This window comes from Natator depressus, chromosome 25 (genome assembly GCF_965152275.1).
Source record: "Natator depressus isolate rNatDep1 chromosome 25, rNatDep2.hap1, whole genome shotgun sequence".
Taxonomy (NCBI): domain Eukaryota; kingdom Metazoa; phylum Chordata; order Testudines; family Cheloniidae; genus Natator; species Natator depressus.
Genome location: NC_134258.1, coordinates 15,298,789 through 15,313,054, shown reverse-complemented (window position 1 = coordinate 15,313,054; position 14,266 = coordinate 15,298,789). Strand labels below are relative to the sequence as shown.

Sequence of the window (14,266 nt, the reverse complement as noted above, 5' to 3'; positions counted from 1 at the left end):
TGCAGTGGATTCTTTGGGGCCTGGGCTGAGTGATGGGCACCAGCAAACAAGCAATTACCCAGGGCAGACCCAGGGCTGCAGCCGCAGGCCTCTCCCAGATTTAAAGGGGCAGTTTCCCCCAGAGGAGCAAGCGGGAGACGCCATGGGAAGCAGGTACCAGAGGAGCTGGAAGCCAGGGCAGGTGCACGGGGGGCAGGGCCCACGCCGAAGGCCGGAGCTCAGCTGGGTGCGATGCAGGCATGTCTCCCTTTTACTTGGCTAGTGGGAGGCTCCCCCGCTCCAGCAGGAGAGTTCCTGCCCGTGGCTAGAACTGGAGCAGGACTCACTGTGTTGCTCCCTGGTGCCCGGCCCTGAGTTCGGATCGCTCCAGAGTGACTCCAGAGCCAGGCGCCGGCTGGGCTGCTCCCAGCTGAGCCCCAGGCCAGGGAACCTCAGCCCCGCGGGTGGCTCCTCAGTGGTGTCCAGCCCCCACGCAGCCCCCTCCGTGCGGCTCAGCCAAGGAGCACAGCACGCGGCCCAGGGCTCACGCTGCCAAGGGGACACTAGTGGTGGGTGGGGACACGGTTCTCAATGGAGACAAGCAGCCAGCGCCCAGGCCAGGGCAGCTGCAGCACATGTGAAGACGGGCCAGGCCTCCTGGGTTGGATCCGGTGTGGGGCGATAGAGGAGACAGGCTCCCTCTCCCGGCCTGGGTCTCTGTCTGGCAACTGGTGCCCCCCATGGCAGTGCAGAGCTGATAGTGCAGGGGGAGGGGGACGCTGCTGCTTTTAGCCAAAGCCACACGGGAGGGTGAGTGCAGCCCATGCAGAGTCCACGGCGCCCCTGCCCCCTCGCGGCTGTGGGGAGAGCTGTGCGGGGCAGCAGGAGCGGAGACCAGCAGAACCAGCAGCCTCTTTATTCCCGCGCAGTCCCTGAGCAGGAGGGGAGCTTTACCCAGGCCGGGCCGGGAGGTGCTGGAGTGGCCAGGACAGATGTGCGGATTCCTACCCTGGCACGAGGCTGGGCTCAGCTCCAGCCAGGGCCGGAGGAGACGCCCCTTATTTTGGAGGGTAGCGAGCGAAGGGCGAGTCTTCGGTCATCTTCCCCTGTGAAGGAGAGAGCAGAGGGTGAGCACCCAGGGCCACTCAGAGAGTCAGGAAGAGCCCCACAGGTGGAGGGCAGCGAGGGGAACGCCTGAGGCAATGCCCTGGAGCACAGCAGTGGTGGGGCTGGGCCAGGAACTGCCCCCCCCCGGCCCTCCCCCAGGGCGCTACGGCCTCGGGCTGTTACCGCTGGCGGATTGGCCTGGCCCCGGGCACAGACAGCAGCACCCAGATCGGCGCTGTGTCACCCTGCAGCCCATCTCCGCGGGAACAAGCACCGTGCCGTCTGAGCGCCCCACGGGCCGGCGGGGGGACGCCCGACCTGTGCCCAGCCCTCGCCCCCATTTAACCCCACCCTGTCCTTCAGGCTCTCTGGCGGCTGTACACAGACCAGCCTTCTCCTGAGCAGCCCCTCCAGCCCGCTGCTCCAGCGGGGCCGGTGAGCGACATGGGCTAACCTGCTCCTGGTGAGCCCCGGCCGCTTGCAGACTGGGGAGCCCTCTGCCCACACTTCACACCAACACCCCTCCCCGGAGGGGGGCTTGGGGCAGCACAGAGGTCTCCCCAGCCACTGGACAGCAGGGCTCCCGGGCCCGGGCCCTGCCAAGACACGCAGGCCCCAGCAGCAGCTCACTTTTGGCTGGGGCCCAGAGGCAGGAGCCTCAGTGGAGGAGGGGGCAGCTCGTTCTGCCCCTGCCCCTCTGTGGGATGCTGCAATAGCAGGGCAGAGATGCGAGGACCTGCTACAGGCTGGGACAGACGCACGGACAGCGGGCAGGGACCGGGGCCATGTCCTCTGCAGAGCTACGCACCATGGGCACCTCATCCAGCTTCCTGAATGCCGGCTCCCTCCTGTGGCAGAGCTTCACCACCACCACGCCAGCGGCAATGAGCAGGACGGCCACGAAGATGCAGATCACAGCCACCAGACCGGGGCTCTGGGAGAGCGTGGGCTGCTCCGGGTCAGGCACCTCTGGAGGGGACAGAGCGCTCGGCTTAGACACCTCCCCGGCCCTGCAGCCACGCGGCCGAGAACCCTGCTCAGCGGCCCCGGCTCCCCCCACTGAGACTACACGTGTCCATGACGGGGCAGAGGACACCCTGGCTGCAGGACTGGGCCCCGGCTGGGGGTCAGGAGTTGCACTGTGGGGTGGGGAGAGGCTGGAGACCAGCTCTGCGCTGCCAGCTCTGGCGAGTCTCAGGAGAGGCCCCCGGAGCCCCGGGATTGCAGATCTGCAGCTTTGTTTTTTTTTACTTTTTAAATGAGAGTTTCTCTTGCTTCTGGGTCTGAGGAGTTGGGAAAAGGGACCCCCAGGCACAGAAACGCCAGGCAGAGACCCCCGAGCTCCTACAGCTGGGGATTGTTCTAATCCTTTTGTGCGATTTCCGGTGGGGCCAGGCGTTCTGCTCTACAGATATAACTGCACACACCTAGGAGACGCTCCGTGGGGCAGGGCACAGAGGAGCCAGGAGGGCGCTGCCCATGTGATCGGGCATCTCACCCGCCCAGGTACCCACCCACTTCGCTGGAACACCTGTCTCCTCCACCTTGAGGCCTGGGACCGCTGCGCCATCTGGTGGTGACAGCTAGACAGCGACCCCCGCTGAAGGGCTCGGTCAGGAAACCCATGAGCCTCACCCACCCTGCGCGCCCGCACGCGCACACCCCGCAGTCGGCAGGCCTGTCCCGTGACCAGTGCTTGGTGCAGGGCGGCCCTGGGAGCCCCGTAGCGGCCAGTGTGGCTCCGTGGCCTGAGGGCAGTGACAACGGCTCGCCTTAGAGGCGCTGGCTGGCTCCAGGGCTCGGGGCTGCCATATGGAGGGTGGAAGTGACTGACCACTGCCATCCTTTGCCAAAGCCCAGGGTGAGCACCAGCCTCCCCTGGTGGCAGGCTCTGGGGAGATGCCAAGGACTCAGGGGGTTCCCCGGGGGCAGGGGAGGCAAGCCTGCCTTGTTACCGCTGGGCTGCTCCTGTCCTGGGGCCAGAGGCCTGCAGAGCCTTTTGCCTGGTGCCTCTCGCCCCGTTAAAAGAGGCTGCACATCCCCGCACCCCGGTTCTTACCCGAGCCACTGGCCGTTGTGCCATTGTTGGGCTCAGTCGTGTGGGTCTCAGCAGGAGTACTGGAGGTGTAGGTGTGACCGGGGCTGGCTGGGGACAGGGGCGGGCTGGAAGCAGATTCTGGGTTTCTGGACGAGGCTGGAGCTGCTGCTGTGGTTCTGTACTGCGTGGATGCAGTGGTGCTGTCGGCCGGGGCAGCGGGAAGGGAGGTGTCTCCGGAGGCAGCCAGGGAGCTCTGCGGTGGTGTACTCGCGGTGGCGGGGTGCTGGCTGGACGCAGACGGGGAGCTCTGCGGTGGTGTACTCGCGGTGGCGGGGTGCTGGCTGGACGTGATTGGTTGGGAGGCAGTCGTGGCAGTAAGGTCCCTCACTGAGGAAGGGGAATCAGAGTTACCAGGGTTGCTCTGAAGATTTCACTCAAGCCGAGGGTGCTGTGCTCCGTGATACCCCAGTGCTGCGGGGGCATTCCCAGCTCACCCCGCTCGGCCCAGGATGATCCCAGCACTAGGAGGGGAGGCCCGGTGGCAAGGGTGTGTTTGCAGATAAGCCAGTAAGCCGAGGGCCCCCATGTCAGATCACGTTCATGCTAGCATCAGCCTGGGACCTCTGCCCCTGTCCCCAAGGGCCTTTCCTAGCCTGTTAGCAGCTTTCCCGCTACCTGGTGTTTGAGTCCAGGCTGCTGGAGACGAGCCCTTAGGAGACACTTGCGGGGTCCAGCGAGGAGCTCAGCCCGCGGGTCGGGACAAGCTTGAAATGGAACCGTGTGCCCCTCGCCACTCACTAAAGGGAGCCCAGCGTTTGTGGAGTCTCGTAACTTTTAACTCATCTCATGGCTTGTTGTCTGCATTCCTAGCGCCTCCTGCCCCAGCTGAGATCCACTGCCTGGAGGGGGGTCCCAGGGCTCTGTCTGCAGGCTGCCCCCCTGCTCCAGGGCATCACCTCAGCCTGAGACGCCCAGCACTGCCCTGCCAGTTCAGCCCTTCCTGGGGGCAGAGGCTGCTCAACGACACCATCCGGCCTCAGGCTGTCATGGAAATGCTGCCAGGCTGGGCTCTGGCCTTGCTGCTGAGGGAGGCAGGCCGGCATCCCAGACAGACAGCAGCTCTGCGCCCTGCAGGGACAGGCTGTGGTCTCAGGGCTGGCTCCCCAGGGGCAGCAGCTGCCCTTGCCATGGCACAAAGGCTGCGTTGATTTTATAGACCTCTATCATATCTCCCCTTAGCCGTCTCTTTTCCAAGCTGAAAAGTCCCAGTCTTATTAATCTCTCCTCATATGGAAGCTGTTTCATGCCCCTAATCATTTTTGTTGCCCTTTTCTGAACCTTTTCCAATTCCACTATAGATTTCTGAGATGGGGCGACCACATCTGCATGCAATAGTCAAGCTGTGGGCCTCCCATGGATTTATACAGAGGCAACAGGATATTTTCTGTCCTATTATCTCTCCCTTTCTTAACGATGCCCAACATTCTTTCGCTTTTGTGACGGCCGCTGCGCATTGAGTGGATGTTTGCAGAGAACTCTCCACCATGACTCCAAGCTCTCTCTTGAGTGGTAACAGCTAATTTAGATCCCATCATTTTGTATGTATAGTTGGGATTCTGTTTTCCAATGTGCATGACTTTGCATTTATCAACATTTAATTTCATCTGCCATTTTGTTGCCCAGTCACCCAGTTTTGAGAGATCCTTTTGTACATCTTTGCAGTCTGCCTGGGACTTAACTAACTTGACTAGTTTTGTATCATCTGCAAATTTTGCCACCTCACTGTTTACCCCCTTTTCCAGGTCATTTATGAATATGTTGAATAGGCCTGGTCCCAGTACAAACCCCTGGGGGACATCGCTATTTACCTCTCTCCATTCTGAAAATTGACCATTTATTCCTACCCTTTGTTTCCTATCTTTTAACCAGTTACCAATCCATGAGAGGACCTTCCCTCTTATCCCATGACAGCTGACTTGCTTAAGAGCCTTTGGTGAGGGACCTTGTCAAAGGCTTTCTGAAAATCTAAGTACACTATATCCACTGGGTCCCCCTTGTACACAAGCTTGTTGACTCCCTCAAAGAATTATAGTAGATTGGTGAGGCATGATTTCCCTTTACAAAAACCATGTTGACTCTTCCCCAACAAATTATGTTCATCTGTGTCTGACAATTTTGTTCAGTACCGGGCAAACTGGCTGAAACTATAGTAAAGAAGTCAGATTTACCAGCCTGTAATTGCCGGGATTACCTCTGATTTAAACGATATGTTACAAACCACAGCTAGTAGTTCTGCCATTGTGAATGTCCTTGACGCTGTGGGGGGAAGCCAGGGCCTTGCTGTGGGATAACGAGGCTTCCTAGGGATGCTGCGGGGATTCAGGAGTGTGTGTATGCAGAGGCGGGTGTGTGTGTGTGTGAGTGCTCCCAGCTGGAGCGTGCCCAGGAGTGGCACTAGACACCCCCCACCCCCTTTGCTGGGAGTGACTGCCCGGGCTGATGGGACAGGAAAGCCCCCAGGGCTGTGATGGGCAGGGGAATGGAGGGAGGTTTAATCAGCAAAATCCTGCCTCTCCCAGCCCAAGGGGAAATGCCCCCGGGTAGCCAGGCGACTAGCTGGGCACAGCCTCTGGCCTGCAGCTCCTCTCCCCATCCCCCCAGGAGCACTGCCTGGGGCCCCATGGGCATGGCCGTAGGCACCTTCACTAGCAGGGAAAACCCCAGCCCTCCCCACTGCTCCCAGAGCCCCACATTGCCCCTGTCACGGCATTCAGCACCCCACAGACGCGAGTTCCCTGGAGGCTGCGCCATGAGCCCCGTGCTTGGGGAGGGGGCGTTTCCTCCCTGGGACGAGGACACAGATGCTGCACAAGATTTAAAGGACCAGCCCCAGGCTGCAGAGGAGACAAGCTGGAGAGTGGGCTGCCGTGACCCCTTCCTCCCCCTCTCAGCACCACGGGCTCTGTGCCCCACACAAGGGGTGGCAACAGGCGCCACTGCTCCTGCACCTGACCAGCTGCTGCGAGGATTCCCAGAGCCGGCGGGGGGCCGAGGCCCGTGCAGGTAAGAACAAGGAGCGCGCGGGCCACTCAGCCACGGCCTCGATCCATCGACCAGAACAGGCCACGCTCCATCCAGGCCAGTGCCCTGGGGCCAGCCCCGTGGCTTTTCAGAGGGAGGTACAAGAAGCCTCCGAGGAGCAGCCCTGAAATAGCTTGTCCCTAGAGCAGTTTCTTCCAAGCCCCAGGCTGCCAGGGGTGGTTTCTGCCCCATCTCATGGCACGGGATTGTTCTTGTTCTCCATAGGGAAGTGCCTAGTCTCTCCCCAACCCCCGCAAAGTAGAGAAATTCACCCAGCCTCTTGGCCTCCCTGCCAGCAACTCAATCCTGAAACTGGTTCCTTGGACGTTTTCCCCACAAGAACACAGGGGCTCAGGGTTGAGAGGCCTGAGCACAAGACTGGGAGCCAGGAATGCCCAGATTCTAATTCACTGACTCCCTGGGGGCCTGGGGCAAGTCACCTGCCTTGGGTGCCCCGCTGTCCCCAGCCCCCCCTAGAGCAGCAGTGAGTGCTGTGCAAACGGCTACAGGTCCCTCCAGCCCCTAGCCCTGCTGAAGCTCGCAGATGTGTAACATGCTCCCATTTCCCCGGCAGGTACAGACTAGGGGGGAGACACCTGTCTTGTTGTGTGCACAGCTGGGAACAGGTATCCGATCCTCCACCCACGCTGCGCCCCACCCTCCTGGCTGATGCAAAGTCAATATGTACCCGCCCGCTTTATCCGCACCATCACATTTGCTATTCCCAAGTTGCTGCCCTGTTGGCTGTGTGAGTGGCCTGTCCCCACCCTGCAGCAGAGCGGCCAGGGCCCTGGGACTTGCCAGCTGAAGGGTACCCAAATTTTAATGAACAGGATTCTGGTTATGTAGGACCCCCAGGAAGGGTGACCATGGCCCACTTAGGGCAGATACAGGTGCACCTAGGTGGCAGAACTGGTGGATTTTGAGAGGGAATATTTAGGCCCCCCCAGAATGTTTCACTCACACCCCAAAGCTCCAGCTCACTGGAAAACGAGCTGGATGGGGAGATCTGGAGTCTCCTTTCATTGCTATGAAAACAAGACCTGTTTGCCCAGGCATCTGTATTTGGCCTCCTGGAGTCTGTGACCCGCAGGGCTGCCAATCCAGGGTGCACGTCCCTGGCACTGCCGCACACCCCCACTCTCACAGCTCCTGAAGAACTGAAGGGGAGGCAGTGTCTGCATTTCATAGGAGATCCATCGGTGCTCTCAGCTACCCTCCAAGGCCTCCTGTGATCTCTGCACCAAGCTCGAGCCCTGTCAGATGCATCTCTGCACTCAGTTAAGATTGCAAGAACGGCCACACTGGGTCAGACCAACCGTCCATCGCGCCCAGTGTCCTGTCTCTGACAGTGGCCAGTGCCAGGTGCTTCCAAGGGAATGAACAGACCAGAGCAATTACCGGGTGATCCAGCCCCCGTCGTCCAGTCCCAGCATGTGGCCGTCAGAGGTTCAGGGACCCTCAGCCAGGATGGGCAGGAACCCAACCCCATGCTCTAACAGCCACTGATGGGTCCATCCTCCAGGAACTGCTCTAGTTTTTTTCTGAACCCAGTTATATTTTTGGCTTTCATAACATCCCCTGGCAGTGAGTTCCACAGGCTGACTGTGCCTTGTGAGAAGAAGTTAACTCAGTCTGTTCATTAGGAGGCCACCTTGAGGTGAACAAGAGGCCACCCCCGGCAATTTGACAGCTTTAAGAGTAAACTGTCCCTCGGGAGTTTAGGCTACAGCAGTTTCCTTCACACTGGTCCCCTAGCACAGGCATCAAGTCAACAACCTGCCCTTCCAACACCTTACAGGTAGACAAACCAGCGGGAGGCCCTGTTTCTGGGTAGGATCTAAGGCAAGTGCTAATTTCCTGTTCGAAATGACTCATTTCTGGAGTGGTGCCTCCTACACCCGATCTCCCTTCAGTTTCAGAAAGGATAACGAGCCATTGCTTGTTTTAGCCTGGAGGGTTTTCAGTTCCTAAATACAACCCCATTTATTTGCAAGGTTGTTAAGGCTCCGCCAGCCCTTCCAGACACAAGGAATTATTACTCCATTTTTAAATGCCATGACTGTGCCAGAAGCCCTAACCCCATTAAACGGCTGCCACATCCATCATGGGAGCAAGGCGGAGCCAGAAGAAAGTTTGGGTACTTTCATGTTAAAAGTTTAAATCCAACTAGGGGAAGGCAGCTGAGAGCAGCAGCTGTCCAGGGCCGCTAAGTGTCAGGCAGTTCCGCTGCCAGGAAATCTGGAGGCCCTCGCTGAGCCCGCAGTACGAGCAGCCTGGGACAGTGTCTTAGCCCCATCTCACAGAGCGGGAGCAAGGCACAGAGATTAGGTGCTTCCACCACGCTCACCTGGGAAGGTTGGGTGAGACCCAAAGAACTGAAGCCCCGTTCCAGTGCCTTAGCCCCACAGACTGCCCTGCAGCCCCGGGCCTGCCTAGAGCTAGGCCCCAGGAAATTCACTCCCGACCTCTGACCCGTAAACCACGCCAGCCAACGCATGCCTTGGTAAGGGGCTTTGCCATTCACGTGATGGCTCATTCACGAGAGACCCACCTGCCACATTAGGATTCCAGGATGGTATCCCTGGCGGAGCGTACCAAGCCACTGCCCGAGCTCAGAGCCTTGCACACTCCCGGCCTGGGGCCTGCCAAGGCTTTAATTAAACACCGAGCACGTGGGATGACGATGCTGGAGGGGAGCTCAGCAGCACCATTAGAGGCAGCATTCCAGCTAGGAAAGCCACTGAGGAGTCACAGGAGAGCGAGTGGGAGCGTTTGTTCCTTGGTGTTGGGAGAAATGAATTTTGAGACTTGGGAGATAGGGCAGGTTGGTTCCATGCAATGGGCTGCGGGTGGGTGGGCAGGGCAGAGAACCTGCGTGGGGGGGGAAGGGAGGAGGTGAGACGCAGGACAGAGGAAACAGAATCCGCAAGACCTTCTGTTGCCAGGAGGCACCTGCGAAAGGCAGCGGGAAGCCCTGGGCTGGCTCTGGCTGCATCAGACGAATGCCCCCCCCATCACCAAGAGAGCTGCAGGCACTGCTTGGTACCAAAGCCGGGAACTTTGACAGTCACTTCAGCGGGGCAGAAAAATCTCATGCAGCCCGACGTGCGGCCGGCGTTGTGCACGGCCCTGGTGAGACGATCCCTGGACGGCAGTGGGGACAGTGCAAATTGAAAGGTCTCAGAAGAGTCACAAGAGCAACTCAAGGTTTGGAAAATCTGCTCTGTAGTGGGAGACAAAGGGGGGGGGGAGACAAGGGGGGAGGACAAAGGGGGGGAGACAGCTGTTCAGCCTTAGGGGGCTTGATCGGCCAACAAGCTCCTACGCGGGGAAAGATTTCTGACAGCGGGGGGCTGGAATCTAGCAGGCAAAAGCAGAATGAGAGGCAGTGGCTGGAAGCTGAAGCTAAACGAATTCAGGCTGGACAGAAGGAGCTTGTATTTCACAGGGCGGGGGACTGCCCGGGTCAGGCCCAGGGGATGTGCTGCATTCTCGGTCATTCAGCAGCTATAAATCGAGACTGGGCAGCTTTCCCCAAGAGCTCCTCCCGAGCTCCACCTGACGTTCCGGGCCGGGTGCAGGAACCACTGCAGGAGGTTCCCCGGCCTGTGCTATGCAGGGGGTCAGCCTCGAGCATTGTGTCTCCTCTGGCCTTAATCCATGAGCCAGTAACCACTGTCCCTGCACCGGACAGAGCTGGAGGGAGCCCTAGCCCCACTCATCCCAGCCCTAGGACAGAGAGGGCTCTGTGCAGTGCTGCCCCCTTATGGCCAAGGGCTCCATGGCATTGTAGCGGCCAGGCACACGGCCAGCTCTGCTGCCCCTCAGCCTGGCTTTACTGAGCCCAAGCCTGGCACACGTACGGAGTGACGGAGAGCCCCATTCCAGAAGGGGGCACAAGGACACGGCCAGCAACCTGGCAAGAGGCCAGAGGCAGTGGCCCAGGAAGCCCAGTGCATGCAGCAGGTTTGCTCCGTCATCGGGGCACGGCCCAGGGGTGGGGGTGTTACACTCCAGCGTGTGGCAGATGGCAGGGCCCAGGCCCTGCGGAGGCCTCGTGGGAAGAGCGTTCCCCATCCCCACCCTGCAGCAGCGCCCCCTAGAGTGCTGTGGAGGGAATCCTGCCGCAGGTCCAGGGAGCCCTCAGAGCAGCAGCTGCAGAGCAGGTTACGTGCCATCCTTGCTGCAGTCTCCACACTGCCCCTCTCCCGGAGGAGACGGATTCGTCCCAGCACCACGGAGCTGTGCAGCCCAAGCCGTGTTCAGTGCCCAAGGCCTTTTCCCTGGGGAAGGGGCGGAAAGCGGCCCGGTTTAGGGAGGGGAACCCCCTCTCCATGGGGAGCAGAGTCCGTCCATGCCTGGCTCTGCACCCCAGAATCCGCGATGGGTCTCAGCTCCCAGGCCCAGGACAGAGATGGAGGAGCAGAGCAGTTTCTGCAGCAACGGTCAGCCACGAAAGGGTTAATAAGACAGCTCTTTCACGGCACTTCAGAGCTGCCCAGTGCAATGAGAGGGACAGTTCTCTGCCCTCGTGACAGCTCACAGCCGTCAGCCTTATTGGGATCCAGGAAGTGGGCGGGTGAAGCGGTCAAAGGGTCAAACAAAGGGAACCGGACGGGACACCGAGCAGAGGACCCCGGACAGCGCCCACTGCTCCTCGAAGGCGTCAAGGGAGTCAGTGGACGCCGTGAGCCCCAGGCAGGCACCACTGCCCTTGGAGGGGGGTGGTCCCCGGAGCTAGGGGAGCTAGATATTCCATGCAGCTTGTGCTCTGTAGCAACCACTACAGACTACGCGGGGCCATGCACATGGTGGCTGCCGGAGGCAGGATTCCCAGCCAATGGGCAAATATGGCAAACCTCCACCACCAGGAAGACAGGAGCCGAACGAGTCCTGCTGTCAGACCCGCTGCATTACAGGCCTAGCTCTGCCCTTCCGTGTTCAAGCACCAGGAGGAAGGCCCAGGGTCCAAGCTGGGGACCGGGATAGTCAGGAATTTGTTAATAAAAGGGACAGGCCAAGCACATTGAGCCTTTGCAACCGGCCAAGCGGGTTTGTCTGCATCTGAGCCCAGCGAGCCTGCAGGGCGCCAGCTCCACTTGCCAGTGTCCTGTAACAAACACACAGGGCTGCTGGCCTGAAGTGTCACTGGTTTAGCGCTGGGGGGCACTGCGGGGGGGGACACTTGCCCCCACCTCACAGCCCTGGGGTAACTAACTCTACGGTGACTTTCTGAACCCCCCCCCCATTTGGTTTCAAGAACACATGCACCCTGCAGCACAGGGCACTCACACAAACTGGGGGGTTGGGGGATTGGTGCTGGAGCTGGGGGGGCTGCCGCACCCCCTGGCTCGAAGGGGTTCCCATCATATCCAGGGGTTACAGTTTGGTTCAATGGCTCCCAGCACCCCCACAGTACACGCTGGTCCAGCACCCCGGGGGGAGGAGGGGTCTGGCTCGAGAGCACTGGATACTGGTGCAGGAAGGGGGGTGGGGAATCTGCCTGGCCCCAGGGCACAGTCTGGGAACCTTCCCGACGAGCCCGACTCTCCCTGGGGTGACCAGCACCTAGACCCGAGAAGCTTTAGGATTAGAAAGTTTCTTCACTCCCCCCCCACGGACGGTTAATGCTGACCCTGCATTAACTCATCAGAACCCCCCCCCGGCTGTCCCCTCTCCCCGGGGAGCAGGAAGGAAGGAGCCCCTGATGTGCGGGGGGGGGGGCGGCAGACCCCGGGACTCCCTCCGGGCGGGACCTGCCCCCCAGGGCTGCCCCTCACCTGCGAGCGCCAGGCACAAGCCGCAGCCGATCAGCAGCCAGCGCGTCCCCCGGGCCATGCTGGCGGCGCCGCTCCGGCTCCCGGACACCTGCCGGGATCCTGCCACGCAGGCGGCGCCGCCCCGGGCTCCAGCCCCGCCGCACCTGGGCGGAGACCGGCCGCCGGGGCAGCCGCTCAGCCCGGGCCGCTCCCGCCCCCAGCCAGGGCCCGGAGCGGCGCCCGCACCCGGCGAGAGCCAGACACCAGCCGGGACAGGGCCCCTCGCCCGGGCCGCACCCCAGGGGGCTGGGGACTGCGGGGTTCTGGTCCCCGCTGCGGGAGGAGAGTGGGGACTAGTGGTTAGAGCGATGCCAGGTGGCCACTGGTGTCCTCTCAGCTGAGCTGCTGCCAAGCGCAGGCCAGAGCCCTTCCCACAGTCAGTCCCGGAGCAGAGCTTTTGGGAAAGCAGCGGATCCCGCTTTAAACATTGCCACGGCCATGGCCAGGCTGCCCCCCGCCCTTCAGTAAATTGTTCCAGTGGCTAGTTACCCAGCCTGTTAAACATGCACCCCTTATTTCCTGCCCGGACTCCTGGCGTCTAGTCCCAGCTCTGCTACTAATTTATTCTATGACCTTGGGCAAGTCACTTCCCCACTCTGTGCCTCAGTTTCCGCATCATTAGTATGCGCAGGCAGCCAAAGCTTCCCCTTCCAAAGCCCGTTATCCAGAGCTGGCGTCACCCCCAGGTCCTTCCCAGCTCCCTCCATTTCCCAAACCCCTGGGTGACACCAGGTGTGGCCAGCAAGCTCAGTGTGTCCTGCCCCAGCCTATCCCAAAGCTGTTTCCTGTCTGCTCCCTTCCTGGGGCAGGGGTAGCCAGAGTTGTTAAGTGGGTTATTTCTCACTCTGGTGCTCTTTGGACCAGCAGCTGCCTAGATTCCTTGAGCCCCCTCCCTAAGGTTCAGGGCTCAAGCCCTTGCTCAGGGGTGCTCTCCTGGCCTTGCCTGGGCCCTGCGGGGAGGGGAGAAAGCATAGGCATCATGGTTCCTGGCTGTCACTCACTTCAGGGGCTCGGCCCCCTGCCCGAAAGGACACTGGAGACAGCTTAGAGAGGCACCAGAGGCCCTGGCAGGTCCCGTGCCAGCAGTTACGTGAGGAATGGCCAGTACATGGCAGAGCCTGGCTGTGAAGGGTGGCTGGAGAGACCTGACCTAGAGCAGTGAGTGGCAGAGACTGGGACACTGAGCTTCCTCCACTCCCATCCACATGGCACAACCCCAGGCCCAGCTCTCACCAAGCCGGCCCAGTGCCACAGCCCTGCCTGCAAGGGAAAAGCATTGTGGGTCGGTGCTGGACATTTTTGATCAGGCAACTCACAACAAACAGTCCCAGCCAAAGGCGAGAGGCTTCCTCTTGGGTCTGTGATTCTGAATGGCATCCAGGCAGAACAATGTACCAGGGATTAGGAAAAATGTTTATGCAAGGCTGGGAGGAATGCTTCCTCCCCACAAACCGCAGCCTGCTGGCTGCCCCAGAGCTCCCCCACACCTCCACACAGCCCGGGACAGCGAGGGGGCAAACAGGGCACAGCATTGCTGCATGCAAAGGGGGACTTCAGCTACTAGCTCTGCCATCTAGCCATGTCTGAAGTCTGAAGCTCATCGGCTGTTTTAACAGGGGTATTTTATCTGCATTCCTAAGGGTTGAGCCAAAGTCCCCCCCCACCCCCATACTCCCACTGTCTTCCCTAAGCTGTGGGTCAGAGCCTCAGGCCAGGAACACACAGCTCATAGCAGAGTGGGACTCGGCTTGTGAGCTACAGCTCACTTCATCAGATGCAGCTCACGAAAGCTTATGCTCAAATAAATTGGTTAGTCTCTAAGGTGCCACAAGTCCTCCTTTTCTTTTTGCAGATACAGACTAACACGGCTGCTACTCTGAAACCTGTAGAGATGACCGGTCATCTTCTTCCTGCCTGAACCCTTGTGCAGTGTCACTCAGTGCTGTCCAAAAGCCATTGTGCTCCACCCCAGAGGTAGCTTCAATAGAGGACCCAGCTATTTCTATAAACAGAGCAGAGCCTGAACCCCCTTCCTCAGATCACTGGGCTGCATTCCCCCACGTAATCCTGGTGCTACCCAGCAGCTCTTCTCTAGTGCTCTTCTGCAGCAGATTTGAAAGCGCTTTACAAAGGAGGTCAGTATCCGTGTGACTAGCCCCGTGCTTCTCAGACAGCAGCTTCGAGGTGTGACAGGTCCCCTCATCTCTGCAGCACTAAGGGCCTGCAGCCCCCAGTTCCG

At 60.2% G+C, this 14,266-nt stretch overlaps 1 protein-coding gene across 1 annotated transcript; it reads right to left on the bottom strand.

The window, feature by feature from the left end:
- Positions 1-638: 638 nt before the first annotated feature.
- On the bottom strand, positions 639-12,127 carry CIST1 (colon, intestine and stomach enriched 1). Its single transcript, XM_074939473.1, has 4 exons — positions 11,989-12,127; positions 3,146-3,511; positions 1,895-2,055; positions 639-1,085 (listed from the first exon to the last, which is right to left on the bottom strand). The coding sequence occupies exons 1-4, from the start codon at positions 12,044-12,046 to the stop codon at positions 1,038-1,040; spliced, it is 633 nt and encodes a 210-aa protein (XP_074795574.1). The 5' UTR covers positions 12,047-12,127; the 3' UTR covers positions 639-1,037.
- Positions 12,128-14,266: the final 2,139 nt, after the last annotated feature.

Bases quoted from the DNA above. Each gene is read 5' to 3' on its own strand.
- CIST1 (XM_074939473.1), bottom strand. From the start codon at position 12,046: ATGGCCCGGGGGACGCGCTGGCTGCTGATCGGCTGCGGCTTGTGCCTG. The intron at 3,512-11,988 runs GTGAGGGGCAGC...CCCCTTCCTCAG, and splicing joins CTTGTGCCTGGCGCTCGCAG to TGAGGGACCTTACTGCCACG. The intron at 2,056-3,145 runs GTAAGAACCGGG...TGTCCCCTCCAG, and splicing joins CACAACGGCCAGTGGCTCGG to AGGTGCCTGACCCGGAGCAG.